The 18,881-nt window shown below is 34.0% G+C and overlaps 1 protein-coding gene across 3 annotated transcripts in view; it reads right to left on the reverse strand.

Moving 5' to 3' along the window:
• LOC110091902 (protein ZINC INDUCED FACILITATOR-LIKE 1) overlaps positions 1–18,881 on the reverse strand; it is a 60,216-nt gene that overhangs the window by 6,129 nt on the left and 35,206 nt on the right. For all 3 annotated transcript variants that reach the window (XM_020816199.2, XM_028698730.1, XM_020816205.2), the window contains 5 exons: positions 14,752–14,837; positions 14,567–14,674; positions 9,592–9,636; positions 9,388–9,476; positions 6,851–6,894 (listed from right to left, as the gene is read on the reverse strand). In XM_020816199.2, coding sequence (XP_020671858.1) covers positions 6,851–6,894; positions 9,388–9,476; positions 9,592–9,636; positions 14,567–14,674; positions 14,752–14,837 — 372 coding nt within the window. The remainder of the gene's footprint in view (positions 1–6,850; positions 6,895–9,387; positions 9,477–9,591; positions 9,637–14,566; positions 14,675–14,751; positions 14,838–18,881) is intronic.

Consider the following 18,881-nt stretch of genomic DNA (forward strand, 5'->3'; position numbering starts at 1 on the left):
CCTGCCGTATAAAACAAAAAAAAAAAAAATTTAAAATCCACGTACCTGTCCGGCGCCGAATTCAGCACGACGTCGCTTATTTTCCCACGATCTCCGCATAAGGCTGGCACGACGACGTCCTTTCTCTGTCGAATTGGAAGTTACGACATTAGGATTGGAAGCAAGAACGAGGGCTCATTCACTGTGAAGATAACTTTCTTCCTTTGCGTGCTTCTCCCCCATCCGACTCCATTACCGCCGTTCGACTTCACTCCCTTCGACGACACCTCCTGTAGGATCGAAAGTTAAGACATCTTGATCGGAAGCAAAGGAGCTCGCTCGCTGCGATCATAACTTTCTCCCTCCCGTCGTTTCTCCGACTCCTCAGTGGCTGTTCGACGTAGCTCCTTCGACGAATCGCCCTTCCACCGGCCCTAGCCCCTTGTCCACTTTTGGATTTACTTCCTAATTCGGATTGCCATAATTTAGACATATTTTGAATTTAAACTCACCCGGTTTGAAATTCAAAACATTTCCAAAATTATAAAATCTAATTTAGGAAAGTTTTCAAATCCCTCAGCGAATTTCGAATTATTTTGAAATGAATTATTTCATCCCAAATTTAATCACTTAAATCAAGGAAGCATTAATGCCTCCTTAATTTCCTCCCCCCAACTCCACAAAGCCGCTGGCCCCTCTCTCTCTACCCGCCCCTCTCTCCCTCTCTCCAAACTTCCTCCCAATTTCTATTTCCTAATTTTGAATGAAATTTTTGGGTAGATTTGGATTTCAATTCCCCAAAATTTGAAGTTCAAATATTTCCTAAATTCCTTGAATCTATTTTAGGTAAAGTTTCCAAATTGATTCAATTTGAATTTCAAATTAAATTGGATCTAATTAAAACTTTCCTAATCTCCAAACCTAAACTTAGAAACCCAAATCTCCATCCCACAAATCCCTCCCCTCTCATTAAACCCGCCGGCCCCTTGCTCCTACCCGCCCCTACTTTCTCCCTTAGCTATTCGAATTCTTGCCAAATCCAAGGACTTCGATTTGGGAAAGAAATTTCAGCCTTCCCACCTAATTTTCCCACTTCAAACTATAAACCTAATTATGAAATTATGAACTTTGCTCTCCTTCCTTTGTCGGCCCCCTTTCTCCTCATCCCTACTTCAAGTTGAAGAGAAACTTCTTTATCTTCAACAACGTTCAAGAGTACTAGCAATCTTTGGGAAGACATCATCACCTAGCATCCATGAATGGCCGATCCCGACACTGACTATGGACTTGCGTACGACGAACACGGTTTTGTGCACATTCTCCATTCAACCTTCTTCGACATCAACCCAAGGATCGATCACACGGCTGAGGACTACATAGAGCGCATCTTAGACACCTTGGTTGAAGCGATTGAAGAACAACTTGAGATTGTCGAGTGGAGGATGCTGCCGATCCTTGACGGAGGTTTTCTACTCTTCCTCTTCTCGTATTCCATAAGTCTAACCCTTTCTTGTGATTTGATTGTAGTCACGAAGGATGCGTTCGCCCAATTCTGCTAAGCTTAGTAAACGTAGGAATTTGAGTGCATTCATTTGTTTATTAATCTTATTGTTAGACTAGGAATTTTGTTAAAAACTACTACTTTGGCATAATGTTATTTTCTACATTATTTTGAGGATTCAAATCTTTTGGATGTGCAAGTTAGCCTATACGAAAGTGACCCCTCTTACGTTTTGATTCGTTGTTTTATTTGCTAACAAGTTTCTTTGTTATTTCTCTAATCAAGATTTGTGCAAGTTCTTAATAAAATCATTTGCAAACATCGTAGTCCTACATCAGTAAGCCATTATTTTTTTTATTGTTGTCGCTCAAATAGCCTTTGAGGGATCCCTCTTTGGTATTTTTGACATCCCGAACGCAACACTGAACTCTATTTCTAGATCGGCATTATCTGAAAAAAAAATTTGCGCAACATCACATCTATAGGCCATCATGTTTATTGTCGGTTGATCAAGTCACGCGGCAATAATTCTCCTTGCATAAACTTGATATCCTGAACACACCAGAGTAGTCCATTTCGCAAATTGACGACATTTGAGGAGTTTCGTGCAACTTCGAGGCGTTTCAAGTTCGTTATGCGCGACATCGCATTGATTGATCGTACTTCTCACGCACTCACTTACATTGATTATGACACTCATATTGAGGTCAAACCTTATTAATGTTTTAAAGAATGAAAATAGTCTCAAACATTACATGACAAAATTAATGATAAATTAGATTCATTTTGTATGCTAACATATGAAAATGAAAGACTTCGGAATTAGCTTAGTCATCTATTTCTAATTCAATTTCATGTCATCAAAATGTTCATGTTATCTATTCATCTCCCACGTTAAGCCTCCAATTTAGTATGTTTGGTTCAAATTGAGCCTTACTCATGAGTTTAGGTGCTTTTAAATTGGCTTCCATATATTTAGGATCTATAATCTTCACATGACTAAATTCACTTGTATTTATGTAATCATATTTTATGAATCAATTTATTTTATAATCCATTTTCCATGACCAATTATCTTACACTTGTGATTATTTCACAATTAATTTTAATCAAAAATCATGGTCATCAAGTAAGAACCAATCCAGCCAGCCGGTTCAATAGCAGGACCGAATGAAACGGCGGGGAAAGCAAGCAAGTCGAGCGGCAAAACCACGATCAAGGGAGCAGCTGGCGGGGTCGAACTATGCATTTGAGCGCAGAAACACGTTGGAAAGTGAAAAGAAGCGACTCCTCATGTAAGATATCACTGATTCACTCACTCCTTTTTAAACTGTATAGATAGAAGAGGCTTTGAATGATAGGAAGGAGCGCCAATGTCATTTAGTCTTTTGGTCGTGGGTGGCTTCATCAACTTAAAATGATGAAAGAGAAATCAAAGAAACTGACAGAGATCTCTTCTCTATAAATTAGAGAAGAGAGGAAGGAGTAGATTGAGAGAGAAGGAAGAGTTTAGCGTCGAGCAAGGGATTGAATGGCGAGCACGAGTTCGATGGTAAGAAAATTTATAAATAAGAATTTATTTTATAGATAATAAATAAATATAATTTAATTAAGATATTAATAAATTATATTATAAAACTTTTTAAGAAGATTTTATAAAAGAGAGAAAGATGGAATGTTTGAAATAAATATTAATCTAATACATAATTACTAGTAAAATTAATTGTTTATAATTATGGATTTTTATAGAATAACATTGTAAATACAATTAAGGAAGTTTATTTTAAAATTTATATTTTTTATATAACCTAGAAAATATTAACAATAAAAAAAATATTACTATATATAGAAAGCATATTTAAATTCATATAAGAGATTAAATTTATGTTATAATAATAAATTTAATTTATATGAAAAATGAATTTATGAACTAAAGATAAATGACATAAAATATACTTAAAAGTAATTAAGTAAAGAGAGAAGAAATTTTAAATTAGAAATTAATAATAAAATAAGATAAATTGGAATTTAAAATGAGAAATTATGAAAGTTAAATAAAATACTTATTTAAATTAAGAAAATTAATTATATAGTAAATCCCAAATAAGATAATAAAGAAAATATTATTTTAAAACTCAATTTTAATTAGTGAATTAAGTTAATTAGAGTGAGTGAGCAATTTTAATTAATAAGATTTAAGATTTTAATTTGAAATTTAAAATAACAAGTTAGAGAAATTGATAGCAATTTATCAATTAAATTTTAATGCTGAGGACTTTACATAGCAATTCAATCTACATTAATCTACCAACGTCGGAGTAAGGAGCAAGAGTAAAGTGGCATGATACCTAAAATCAAGGTGAGTACTCATGTTTCCATTTTATAGTAATGATGTTGTTTTCCTTAATTTAAGTTCATTGAATTAATTAATATTTGGTAGTTAATGCTATTGTAAAATTCTAGCATTTTTTTTTTTGAATGGTCATATTGAATTGTTTAATAATTAGCATGATTATTCAACATATTCACTATAGAAAGTTATTAAATGATAAATGAATAAAATAATTATATAGAAATGCTTGTATGTGCATGTTGACTGATAGAGCAAGCCCTCTTAAGATACTGACTGAGAATACAATGTACTTGTGCACGTAAATGGAAAAGTAAAAGAAGATAAAAAAGGAGTACCTTCATTGGTACTATTTTAGACGGTGGCTCATATGAAGGCTGCATTATTTATAAGAAATGATAAAGATAAAGATATGATGATGATATATGTATAATGTTGATGGTCATGTTTGAAATGAATTTAAACATAATTATTTTATGTTTGGAACTGAGCATGCTTATTGTTTCAAAGATCTTGTGTTACTATAATTTAGATGCATCATTTACTCAATGAGTTCTTTTATGATTCAATCCTAATATGTTAAATAATTAAGTATTATTCAAAGCATAAAATAAGTAGAAGAGATGAAAATGTGTACCATAGGCGAAATGCTCCAAATAAAAAATATTTATATAATTTTATTTCAAATTGTTTTAAGGTTTTAGTGGCTCTATCAAAATTTTTATTGAGAATAGTTTTAACAAATGAAATTTAAATCAACCGCCCGACTGTCTATTCCCTCATTAATTCGAGTCTCCGAGTTGGGTCATGACAAAAGTGATATGAAAAGCCAATGAGTATCTTAGGAATGTGAATCGTAATGAAAGAGCCATAGGCATGGTTTATGAAATTATTCATGAAGAATGTAGAGATTCAATTAAATAGTATAATTAACTAATGAAAATATGGAATGAGAAGAACTACCACCTGAAATGGCTATGAACACCAATACCTTTACCCAGATCATGGCGGTTGCGACCCAAATATTTCAGGAATCAAGATAACAACATGGAGTTGGCGTGGATAAATATATGAAGTTATTCCAGGACATGTGCCCACCTCTATTCAAAGGTAATGGGGGACCAATTGAGGCAGAGAATTGCTTGCTTCGTGTAGGTAAGATATTGGATGACATGTCATGTCCTGATGAAAGTGAAGTGTCACAAACTACATTTGTTTTAGATGGAGAAGCAGAATAGTGGTGGAGAGGATAACACGAAGACAGATTAAGAGATATTCCAAATTTAATGGTCAACCAGGAAGACTTTGTGGAACTTTTCAGAAAATAGTTCGTACCTATGTCAGCAAGGAGGCAGATGCAGGAAAAATTTTAAGATTGGTTCATGGAGACAAATTTGTAATGCAATATGAAGCAGAATTTACAACCTTATCAAGATATGCATCGCAGCTAATTGCAACAACAGAGGAGAAATGTTATCGATTCCTATCTGGTCTAAAAGATGCAATCATGCAACCTTTAGTACCTCTAAGAATCGATGATTATTTAGTGTTGGTAAAAAGAGCAAGAGACGTAGAGATTAACTTACAAATCATTCTGAAGAGAAGGGACCAGCATAAAAGGAAAAGTGTTGAAGAAGACATCCAAAGCACTCAAACTGAAGGATCAAATGAAAAGAAGCCCAAGTTATGCCCTAATGGAGTTAGCAGTGCTGCTGCGAGTAAAGTCATGGATGCTTGTGTTAAGTGAGGAAGATTTCATAAGGGCAAATGTTTGATGGGTTCCAACACTTGCTACTGGTGTCGTCAGCCTGAGCACATAGCAAAATATTGTCCTACTTTGGTTCAGAGAACTTCAAAGATATGAGATCAGATGAAGCACATTCACAAAAGAGCTTCGGCAAACAGAAGATAATAGAATCAATAATTTTAGCTCCATCACAAAATCAACCAAGGTAGCATGTTCGACCACGAGTTCATGCTTTGACTCAGCAGAAGCCTAATTAATAAATAGATGTTAATAAAAATGAATGAGATATCTATAATATAGTAACTTGTTATGTTATATCATATGTTTTGCTTTATCCAGTTATCTTATTATGTTATATAAGATGCTTTATTTTACCGTTATGTATCCAATATTAAAGTTTATATTAATGAAATTTAAGATATATTTTGTTTAAATATTGAATAGTTGTGCTCAATTTAACTAAAATGTCTAAAGGCTTCGTCACATGTAAATTTAGAGTGCGAATTTCCTAAGTCATCCAAACCCCATTTATGTGCCTATACCGGCTCCCTGCTGATATACACTCAAATGTAACTAGAATGTCTAAAGGCTTCGTCATGGTTAAAGGCTTGAATGGATATAGGTCTAATTTCTTACCTGCGTCACGGATAAGAACATCGGTAAATATAACTAAGTTAAATAGTTATTGTCATCAGATCTATGATAATCATTGTACAAATCTGAATAATTAAACTTTATTTCTCCTAAGCAATGTGCATCCAGCTTTCTTTCTTTCAAGAAGCTAAGGTTACTTCACTTGGAAGCATCGAGAAAACCCTAAAAATAAATATAGCTAAGAAGTTCGAGATATTGTGAGGAACTAAAATCAGAGGTATAATTATAACCTATTTCCGTGATAATTTCAAAACATAAAGAAAAGTAACCTAGCACAAAATAAAACTACTAAATCCAACAGCATGTGTCATGCAAATTCATTGTTTCCTACTTGGCATTATTATCCTGGGAAATATTGATTTAAACCGTGTTGCCAGCATGTTGCGAGATTATGTTAGCTTGCAATTAATGACATTTTCATGTGACATATCACTTTAAACCAGCGTGTATGTTTGGAATCATATGGAACAATTTGAGTTATCATTGTAAATGGAACACCTGCTACATGCTTGCTAGTGGAACTAAGAATCTTTACTGGCATTCTTACTCGTAGTTACATTTCTACGATATCAAAATATTGAACATTACTGAGCAAATCCTGAATGTAATCAATGAGTACCTGGAAGGAATGAAGAATTTCGGTGCTTTTGTGCCCATGAAAATCTGTCAAAAGTAATGGATGCCTTAGAAATAAAGCAAATAAAACTTGGCAATGCAAATTATACAAATAGCAAGGTGGTGTGGTGGGAGGCAGTGTGGAAATGTGTTTTCTCAAAGGAGCTGTGAGAGCTTTTCTCAAAGACCGCATGGATACAGAGAGCATGGCTTTAGCTCTTAAATATTATGCCAATTTAGACCACTGAATTATGCAACAATCACTATAAGGAGTTTCTTCCAAAGTGAATGCATTAGAAAAGGAGCAAGCACATATTTCAGTCGGCACTAAGTTTCTATGCAAGCAAAAGGAAGATTATATTCATTAATGTTTAAATGAATCTGGAAAGTCTAAAAATTTAGTACTCAATAATGCAGATTAAATATTTATACATTTTAAATCTTCAGCTAGACCAATTTGGTGAAATTCAGGTGTTTATTCTCCAATTTGATTTAGAATTTCCACCAAAACATCAATCCTTTACCCCACTGTGGGGTCGGCTACATGAATCAATTTTTATCCACTGCGTCCTGTTAAGAGTCAAATTCTCATTTAAATTTAATAAAAAAAGGTCATTTCTAATATTTTTTTAGCCAAATCTTTTTAAGTGTACATATACCTTTCTTAATATAGGTCAAATCTAATAGATCTACACTCTCCTACCCAGACCATCAAAAGATCGACGCTTTATTTGTCCAAACCATCTAAGGCGACTCTCTCTAATTTGCCACTAGAGCTACTCCAACCTTTTCACGTACATACCCATTTCGCATTTTGTCTCTAATAATAAAGCCACTCTCCACCGGAGCATTATCATCTCTGTAACACTTAACTTTATGCTTCTCTTATAATTGCCAACATTCTGCACCATAAAGCATTGCAAATCTCACCACCATCTTATAGAATTTTTCATTAAGCTTGAGGGGTACTTTTTTATCAAACAACAAACCCGATGCATTCCTCCATTTCAACCATCCAATTTGAATTCTACATATCACCATCTATTTCACAATCACTCTGAACAATAGATCAAGCTATCTAAAACATGTACTCTTATTAATGACTTGATAACTCAAAGTCACAATCCCTCCACTATATTTATTATTACTAAAATTACACTCCATAGATTCAGTTTTAGATCTACTCAAACAAAAGCCTTTAAACTCTAAGGTTGACCTCCATAATTCAAGTTCACCTTCAACTCCCTCTCTAGTCTTCTCAACAAGCATAATATCATTAGCAAAAAGCATACACCAGGGTATAATCTCTTGCAAATGTCTAGTGAGAATATCCATGCCTATAACAAAAAGATATGGGCTTAAAGTTGATCCTTGAAGTAATCCAACTGAAATAGGAAAATCTATGGTCAAACCACCATGTGTTTGAACACAAGTAATGAAGTAACAGCTCCTACATACATATCTTTAATGACTTGAATATAAGCATTATTAACTCCTTTCTTTTCTAGAACTCTCTAGAGCACTCTCTTGGAACTTTATCATTTGTTTTATCTAAATCAATAAATATCATGTGCAGATCCTCTTTATTCTATGTACATTTCTCCATCCAACCTCTGAATAAATGTATAGCTTCTATAGTAGACCTACCCGATATGAATTCAAATTGATTTTGAGAAACCTTAGTATCACGTCATAACTTATGCTCAATAACTCTCTCCCATAGTTTTAAGGTATGACACATTAACTTAATTCCTCTATAATTTACACACTTGTGCATCACCTTATTCTTAAAGATAGAAATCAATAAACTTCTTCTCCACTCATCTGGCATCCTTTTAGTCTTCAAAATTGTTTTGAAAAAAATTGGAAGTCAAGAAATTCCTTCTATCTCCTAAGCATCAAATTTGATTTAGAATTTCCATCAAATTAAAAATAATGAATTCACAAATGGTGAGCTTGATCCCAAATTAAAAGCCAGAAGCAGATTAAAAAAAGGGAAACATTACAGAAAGTTCAATAACTCCTCAAGTTTTCCATAATAGAAGATTTGACAACCACAGTTCAGATAAAATTTGAAGATGTACATTTCCTTTTATTACACAAGAATTTGATGGTAAAAGAGTATATTTTGTGCATGAATATGTTATAAACAATTGTTTATTGAACTCCCATGTCAGCTTATGATGGTCATCTTTAGTTTCTCAGCAAGCATATCTTCATGATATTTCACAGGAACAAACGAAAATTGATTGAGACAACTTTGACGTATACACACGGAGGTCCATAGTTGAAAAAATAATTTCCATTCAATGTATGATTTGATGGAAATATGATAGTATTCCTCCAATCAAATACAAGTCGTTGGCAATAATATAAATATTCTAGAACTAGATATAGATGTACCAAAAAGTAAGTATGAAACTATGAAAAGACCACAAATTTTGTGCGATCTATGTTAGCATTCATTATAACTAAATCCAGTCTCTTGCTAAAAACCTCCAGCTGCAAAAGCAAATTGTGTAGCAAAAATCTGTTACTTACATGGCACCTGCAGCTGCAGGAGCAATAGCTTTAAAAATAGACTGGCCAGTCATTGAAATGCCATTAGCAGCGCCCCTCTGGTGTTGTTCCTGTAATTTTAATAAGAAGAAATATAAGTAACACCTCATGTCTGGCAAGTTAGATCACTTTTCCAAGTCATCATCAACATCGGTGATAGCCACATTAAGAAGAATAAAAACTTACCACAGCATTATTTTGCAGAATGAACAATCCAGTGATGATTGAAACCTGATTATGAGTACTCAAATAGGAGAAAAAGATTAGATGATAAAAATTTTATTGCTCTAATCAACTAGTAACAATTTGATTAAAGTTTTAAAAGTATTCAAGAAGTCTTATTAGTTCAAAGGGAAGAAAAGGAATAAAAAGATTAATCAATCAAGCATGCCAATAAATTTATGGTCCTCAATGACGCAAGACTTCTTAGGGTCTTTTATTTACTAATGCGGTCATGCAAAGCTACGATTAAGATGCACAAAAGCACATAGAAAGATCAACATTTACAATCCAATTCTTAGTTTAAGCAAAATCTAAACTCTTTTTTATGGAGAACATCATGATGGTTTACAAAAGACAAAGATCTTCCATAATGTCCCAAGCCAAAGCCCAAAGCACAAAGAGAAGCAAAGCCATAAAGCGTACAAGCAAGCAAAACAGGGAAAAAAACGATTTTAACTTGAATTTATATTTTGACTTTCCAATTTTTAATTTTTAATATTAAATATTACATTTAGAATTTCAAACTGAAAATTCATTTTGCTATAGTTTAGGAGTTCAATTTTATTTATTCCACCTCCAAGGGCTGGCCATGCAAACCCCTCCATTTGAAATTTGAAGATAGCTTGACATGTGAAGGTTGCTTCGAGTGGCTTCAACCACCTTCCCTCTCCTTATCCTCCACTCATAGTCATCTCTCTCTCTCTTAGTTTGAATTTTGAATTGCTTAGGATTATTGTGTAATCCTTAAATAATGGCTTATTATCGAATAAAAGGAATCTTAAGTTTCCACTTATTTCTAGGCTTGTTGGTCTGTCTCATATTATCTTTTGGTGAGAGAAAGGAGTTATCATTTAGTTTATTATTCTTCATCTCAACATCCCTTAAGCATCCCTTACCACATTATTATCATATCTCTTACATTCATATACACTCCTTAACACCCTTGAAAAGGCCAAGACTTGAAAAAGGATTGGATTCCAACAAGATGCTCTCGGCCACCCATTCTCATTCTAGACCTAATTGCAGATAACAACCTCCCCAAGACTCCCAACCCCATCCACCACTCCATAAACCTTAGATCATTTCTCCACACATTACCTTAACCCTCCAAAGGCATTCCATCCATCAAAACCGCCTCTAGCCTTTGGTTTTGATTCCATTTCAAATGGTTTCCCACCATACACAATAATCCACCGCCACTGCTTCACACCCATAAACATCCTTACTTTCCCCTCCTCTTTGTACACCTTCCTATATCAATTGAAGGCTTCAAACAATTTACATAAGGCTAAATAACTTTTGATGCAAAATCATAAAAACAAACAAAACATTCATTGAATGCTAACTTAATAATTGTCAAGAATTGAAATTCACAAGAAAATGAGAGCTCAAATGAAGGGGTTGTTAGCTTCAATGTATAAGGAGTGTAGAGTAAACCACATGTCGGGGTTTTAAAATTTCAAGTATTTTGTTAGAAGAAAAATAAATACAAAATAATTTATTAAGGGATTTGAAATCCCCATAAGTTTATTTTTAGTGTATTATAAATTTGCCTAAATCAGGTTAATTTGGAACATGATGCTATTATGTGTGACCTACTAACTCACTTGTTGTAATTACCACTTTCCACTCATGACACTGACCTCGAGACTCGCTCTACACAACATGAGACCTCATGACATGCTCACTTACTATGACCGCTGATCACCATCACTCAAAACCCACTACCAACCATTTCAGATCAAGTAACCTCCATCTTAGTTGACAATCCTCACAATGCTCACCGACACCATGGGACCATCCCCATGGACCTCACAACACCTTCATCCTTGCTGAAACTGCCTCGTTGTCAAGCCTCAGGTTAATTTAATTTTCATTTTGAATTTTAGATTTATTTTAATTTTAAACAAACACAAGAAAGTGATCTCCTGAATTTCACTTAAAATCAACCAAGCATATTCAAGTATTTTAAATAAACTCTACTTCTTAACACTTCATTTAAAATACTCCTGACATCTAAATGCTTGATCTCAAATAGTCCCAAACTCCACGGTGCTTACGATTCATACTATAAAAAGAAAAATCAGATTGTATCAAATGTGATCAAATCTCAATAACACGCAAGCCAATAACTAAAATAGAAAAGAGATGAGCAAAAAGAAATCACTGAAGATAAACACTGTGCTTAGGATTCATACTATAAAGGAGTAAGCTTTATTGGAAGATGTCATCGAAACTTTCACTGCACTAAAAGAACTTACATCCAACTAGCATGCATAAGTTTGAAAAAAAAAACTAAATTTTATTGAAACATTGAATTATGAATTACATGGTTCATCACATTTATAGCTCAAATAGACCCACAATTGATAATTTCTTAGAATCCCCAGACCAAAAGCTGCAAGTACAATTCCAATAATCTAGAATTCCACCAAAAATAACAATTCCTAATCTCCACGTCAACCCCCTATGACATTGATCCAATATTTAAGACTTGCAACTCAAACAATAGTAAAATGGCCGCAAGTCTTTGCCTAACAAAGCAAGAAAGCCATGTTCTTGCACAAACTAAATTAGTGTTACCAAGTTTCCATGTTTATGGTAAAAGCTAAAAAAAAAAAATCTGCAATCCCAATTACGTGACATGCATAGGCTACAACATCAACAAAGGAAACAAATGAATCGCACTTAGGCAATCGCCACAATCCAAAGAAATGTAACAACCAACTTAGCAATAACAAGTACATAATGAAACAATAGCAAGTCTCAAAAGAGAATTCAGTGTTATCAAAGGTGAGCCATGTGCTCTCCTAGGCTTTTGGACAAGGCAAGGCTCCAGTGCCTCAAGCACTACTAATTGGATGCCATTACGAAAGTGTCGCCTAGATGCCATTGCTAGGATTTAAGGTGTTCAATACTCACTTCTATGATACAAATTTTAAATAATTTTTAAAAAATGGCAACTGTAGAGAATGGGATGAAAATATAATAAGCAAAAATCATAGATTAAACTTGTGTTAAGGAAGTTACCAGCTTAAAATTTTCTTCTCTTATGGGCACTTGGTTTTAGACCAAGTATTTAGTATGATTGCATTTTGGTACACATAATGGCACAAAACTTGAAAATATGCTTTTATTATATTACTTTTAAAAATTTTATTGTGATGATTATCATATTATATTCAAAAGCATGTCATAATTAAAATAAGTAATTTTTTTAGACCCTCACTTTGCTCAAGAGAGCACCTATGCCTTTAGCATTAGATAGTCGTCGTCAAAAAGGCTCCAAACAACTTTAATAACATTGACAAAGGTTGGATAGAAAACCACCGAACAAACTACAACATGTGCATAAGGTGAAAGCAAGTACATTTTCCAAAATAGATGTTTGGGAAAAATGGGGAATCGAAAGTGCTTAATAAGGTAATATGATGAGAGTTGAATTGGACTAGCTTGTAGTTTAAGAAGCAAACCAAAACCAACCATCATAGGTATATTACAACAAGAACAAACTAGGAAAACATTAAATAAAACAATGAAATAACATCACTGCAAATGATTTGCATATGAAACGAGTATAATATTCAAATTTGTATCAATCAAGCATTTATCAGTAAGCTAAACATATAACATGAAGGGAAGAAACTTACAATAGACACATTTGTTTAGCATGAGAAACAAACCAGATCATTTTTTAAGGACATGCAGTGATAACTTTGCGTTTTATTGTGGCTGTATGGGGGTTATGTTTAGGACTTATTTACAAGTTCAGACTGAACAAAAAATAAAAGATTTTAATGCCAACAATAAATTAAAATGGAAGGAAAAATCAGAAGAATCGATGATGTTTACATTTTGGTTTAGTATATTACAAAAATAAACATTGTTGCAGGATAAGTCAAAGGCTCTAATGTGCAAGAAGCGCAACTAACTCAAAAAAAAAAAAACATTTACATGCTATAACTATCAATTTCCTTAGCCTTCTCTCCAACCCATTTAGTTTCCTGAATGCACAAAATATTTAACTTCCTATGAATCATAATATCTATTAATTCCATTAATTTTCCTGTAAGAGAACCTATATTCCAAGTTCCTATCCTAATTTTAGTTTCATGGACTAGCTTCTTTGCCCACATTCGTCCTTGATGTGGGAACCCTTGCCTATTTAACACTGCACCCGGGCGCCGGTGCAGCGGCCCTTGCACACTTGTCACTGTATTCAGGCCATACAGCGCGTCGCTTCCAGGGGACGCCCTAGCATTAACACAATTTCTTAAAGGATTCATGTCATTATTGTTCGACAAGTTTTACGCTGGCTGTCGACTACCTAGCGCAACCCTCCACTTTTCTCATCCAGGACTTGGGACCTGGCAACGGCATGGACTAGCTTATTTATATTTTATTGAAAATAAAAAAAAAATTAAAACCGGCCGGTTCTTTTGAACCCGGACCGGTTTGCCGGTTCAGTCCGGTTCATGCCGGTTCTCTGTGAAGCCGGTTATTGAACTTGACCGGATCGGACAACTGGCCGGTTCACGGTTGAACCGGCCAGCCCGGTCCGGTTTTTAAAACCATGAGTTTTCATATCATCATCACTTCTATTTCACACAGTTTTGCGTTGATATTTTTCAGTTTCTTTTATACAATAGCTAGAATTTTGCTTGTAGCATTGCAGTAGTATTCATTTTTGACCCATCGAACCTTAATAAACATGGATCATAGATACACATAAAATTAAAATTCATTGCCTGGCATGGTTAAGTACATGAATACAGTCCACTTTATTCAAAAAAGACGCATATATTGCAAATTGCAACAAATAAAAAGTAAAGAACTTTTTTTTTACATCAGACGAAAAGTTTTCTTAAATCGGATAAATATTGTGGCAATATCTCACGTGATTATAGTTGAAAAACATTTTTACTATAATTCTACTTACGCTGAGAACATTCTTCACCAAGGAAGCACAGTTCACTATGATTGTAAGTTCAAGCCCTGATAGCTTTGCTATGAAGGGATAGGCTGCAATTAACGGTAGAGCTAACAACTGCAGTTATAATCATGAAGCTTCACAGGTAAGTCAAACAATAAATTTAGGAATGAATGATTAAAATAATTTCATACCGCTGCAACACGGCATAAGTTTACATGCCCAACGAGTTTCTCCATTGGAGGATAAGCAAATAATTGGAATGCAAGAAGACTAAAACCTGAATCCGTAAACACCCATATCTATGTTAGAAAACATAAAGAAATTTATTAGGAACAAGTATATAATGCAAGTTAATGAACTAGGACATCTCTCTGCTTCGAGCATTAAAAAATGAAGTTGAATTTGACCTTGCATCTATGGAACGTCAGTTGACATTTTATTTAATCCATCGGTGAGGTTAAAAGAGGAGAGAACTTTCCTATGAATCCATATTAAGTCACAGGAAACAATTCCATTCTGTTCGCTATTCATAATTAAATGTGTTAGTCAAACCAATCAGACTCAGAATTTTTTAAGAGTATAATTGAAAGTTTGAAACATAGTTCGAATACTCTCAAATGTGATCAAAATCTATTAAAAGCAAACAAATAGCAGAATTATAGCAAAAGAAAATTTCAATCATAACTAGAAATTTTGTAAATGCATAATATGTAACTGCAAATCATAGCACTGACGAAATTATTTTTTGTTTGCAATCAAGACTAGAGAAATATTAATACGAAGCATAAATTCATCGATTCATCTTTGTCTTATTTATAGGAATCAATACTAACACCCTAGCCTACAAAACCAAAAATTAATATCATGATGTTAATGTTGGCTCAAGAAAAATGGTACGAATGCATGAATCCCACTTCGTAGTTGTAGGATTCCATTTCCCTTAAATCAGATTGCAATTAACAATATTTCCCCTGAGGGTAGTGTCAGGATTTAATTAGATCTGGGATCCTTACTTCCCATGAGCGCAAGCACTCATAGTTGATTACCCCTCTTAACACGTAAGTGAGAACTCTCAATTAAGGATGAAATTTTTTTACATAATTTAGTCTCAATTGTGGGAAAAATGGAGGTAAACCTGATCAAGATCATATGGTTTCGTCGTCCCGGGTATAGTATAGATTTTAGTCTACCAACACTAACAATCATTAATCGTAGTGTCCAGGGAATCTGATTAGCAACCATAGGTTACCTCCTCTCAGGGATCCTGAGTAAACTAAAGTGGTTAGATATGAATTTTAGTTTTAGTTTTATTTGGGTTTTGGGGTTTTCATCTATTAGAATACCCAAAAAAATTGATTTAGTTTGGGATTTATGACTTCATTTAGAAGTAACCCTGGAGTTTGGATCGGAGCAGGTCTTATGGCTTCTTTAGGAAGTAGTCCAGGTACTTAGATTTAGGTTGGGACTTATGGCTTTTGTAAAAAGTAGCCCGGGGATTTGATTTGGAATGGGGCTTACTGGTCTATTTATGAGTTGCCCAAAAATGAGTCTTACAACCTAACTCTACAGCAAAGCAGCCTGAGAGTTTTAATTGTTTGGGTAGGTCTTATGATTTCCCTTATGAAGTTGCCTAAAAAGAGGGTCTTACAACTTAATCTTTTAGACTAAGATGCACATACGTTTAAATTTGATTGTTTAGGTTTTAGGGTCATTGCAATTTATTTAGCAATTTTCCTAAAATGTGGGTCTTACGACTTAACTTAGAAGTTGTCCGATATCAGGTCTTACAACTTAATCCTATAGACTAGGATGCCCACTAACTTGTATGTTTTGTATAGAATCTTATGATAGAAATTCCACATGCTTTTAACATTAGATTAGTATCATAATTACTATATTTAAAAGCATTATTTAAAGATGAAATTCTCTATTGAGGCTTTTACCTTGAATTTTCAACAAGAGCTGTCTGTATGATTAGATTTGGTTAGGGACTTATGGCTTTCATTAGAAAATTGTCTAATTGGTGGGACTTACGACCACTACCAAAGGTAGCCCAAAAATTTTAGTTGGGTAGGTCCTATTGCTTCCTTAGAAGTTGTCTAATGATGGGTCTTACGACCTAACCCAATAAGCTAAGTGGCCCGAGTGATGGATCTTACAATCTAGCCCTAGAGACTAGGATGCCCATGTGAGGGGTCTATGGTTATATTATTACCTAAATATTTTGTCAGTGTTTGAGAGTTTGTTGTCAGTGTTTTAATTGAGGGTTAGGGGTTAGATCAATTTTACCTAAAACTTTTCCCTAATGTCAAGCTTACTGCTTTCCTTTGAAAGTTGTCGGCCGATGTTACAACCAACTTCTTATAAACAATGTTACTCAAAGATGTTGAATTTTGATTATTTGAGTGGACAATAGTTATTTGACACTAGGCCAATGTGGCTTTGATACTTGACAGCGGATGCTTTCTACCTTAGTTTTTTTAGTAGTGTTCGTTGTTTTGTGCTTGAAGTTTTTTTTATTGCAGTAGTTCGCTACTTTACTTTAGCATTGTTGTGTTGCTTTTTACACGCTTCCAATACTTTGTTCTACCTGTAGTAACTATATTTATTATTTTTCAACATTTATTTAATTTATTTATGATGCACTGATTCTTGTTTGCTTGTTTGCAGGTAAGTGGTACTTGCAGCGATTCAGGGAGCACACAAATAGTTTTATGAGCCACTATTGAGTGTTGGGAGTCTCAGTTTGTGTTGTGGGGAATATTGTATAGGAATTTATAGAGTTTTGAGTATTGGAAAATGTGTTGAGAGTTGTGGAATTGTAGTTTGAGGGGTTTGGAAGTTTATTGTTTGGAGAGTTTGAGTTTGTTGCTTGGAGAGTCTTGTTTGAGAGTTTGTTGTTTGTACATGGTTGGGTTATATATGTCAAATAGTGGAAAAAACATTTTTTCCCCTCTCCATTTTATTTATTATATTTTTTATTTTAAAAAAAAAATTAATTTTGATTAATTGATTTAATTAACCAAAAGTCTCAAATTTTTTAAATAACAGCTCTCGGATTTTAAAACTCTCAAAATTTAAAATTCTCATATTTAAAATTTTCATTTAAAATGCTCACATATTTTAAAATTTTCTGATTTCAAATGCTCTCGAATTTTTAAATTAACCAATTAATTTTTGATATATTTTTGTTGCAATTTTTGCTACCTCATTAGCTAGAGGAAGAGAAGTGATGTTTTGGAACCTCAAATGTTTCAAAGGGAAATAGCATTTGAAATGTCACAACAATTCAAAGTCTTCTACTCAATGTTAATTGTGTTAGAATTTTTTAAGGAGAGGTCTCATTTAGAGACATTCAAGACAATCTCATTAAGAGACATTTGAATCATCTCAAAAATAATCTTTGGACTGAAATGATATCCAACAAGTTCTCACTAATGTTGAATGGTATTTGTGAGAACAATGAGTAGGATAAAAATAAATGGGAGAACATTCTCACCCCTTTGTCTTATAGAAAATTTTTATAGTAGGCTCATAGTAGCAATTCAAATGAGCCTAATTCAAATGATGATTGCAAAGGTCCTTAAAAAAAGGAAACATTTAGATTAGAGGAACTGGAGGAGAATGTGTGTTTGTAGTTTATCAACTCCCATGCATTTGATGATTACATTAATCAATTATATGGATTAATTCTAATCAATTAATTTTTATTAAATAATAATTAACTAAATTAGTTAATTAATATTGAAAAATTAACTTTAACATTTTAATCAAATCAGTGTTCAAGTTGAAATGCTCTTTAGATTTTTTAGGCAATTTTGGCAACCTGTCGGCATCCCCTCCCCACCGAGGGTTGTTCTTAGAAAGGTAATATTTTTGTGATCAAAAATTTGGGTCCCTCTCCCAAATTTTTGATTGCATCAACTTCCTGCGAAATAACAAAGTCGGACAGCAACGAAGAGACGAAGGAGCGACCGTGCAATCTCTATACTCCTGCGAAGCAACGAAGACTAACAGCGACGAGGGAGATGAAGAAGCAACTCGAACAATCTCTCAGCCTCGAGTGAAGTAACAAAGCCGAACAGCAACGAAGGAGCCGAAGGAGCGGCGCGTGTAGTCTTTGCGCCTCCTGCGAACCAAAGCCGAACAACAATGACGAAAAGGGAAGATGAAAGGCGAACCCTAGACTCCTCCTGCGAAGCAATGAGTCAAACAAAAACGACGAAGTCGAAGGAGCAATTTTTTTTTATCTCTTTGTTTCCTTCCTTTTATCAAGTGAATCGTTGAATGGAAGTTATGGGAGTGAAGAACTGTGTCGTTT

The sequence above is a fragment of the Dendrobium catenatum genome, unplaced genomic scaffold, assembly GCF_001605985.2.
Source record: "Dendrobium catenatum unplaced genomic scaffold, ASM160598v2 fragScaff_scaffold_1126, whole genome shotgun sequence".
Taxonomy (NCBI): domain Eukaryota; kingdom Viridiplantae; phylum Streptophyta; class Magnoliopsida; order Asparagales; family Orchidaceae; genus Dendrobium; species Dendrobium catenatum.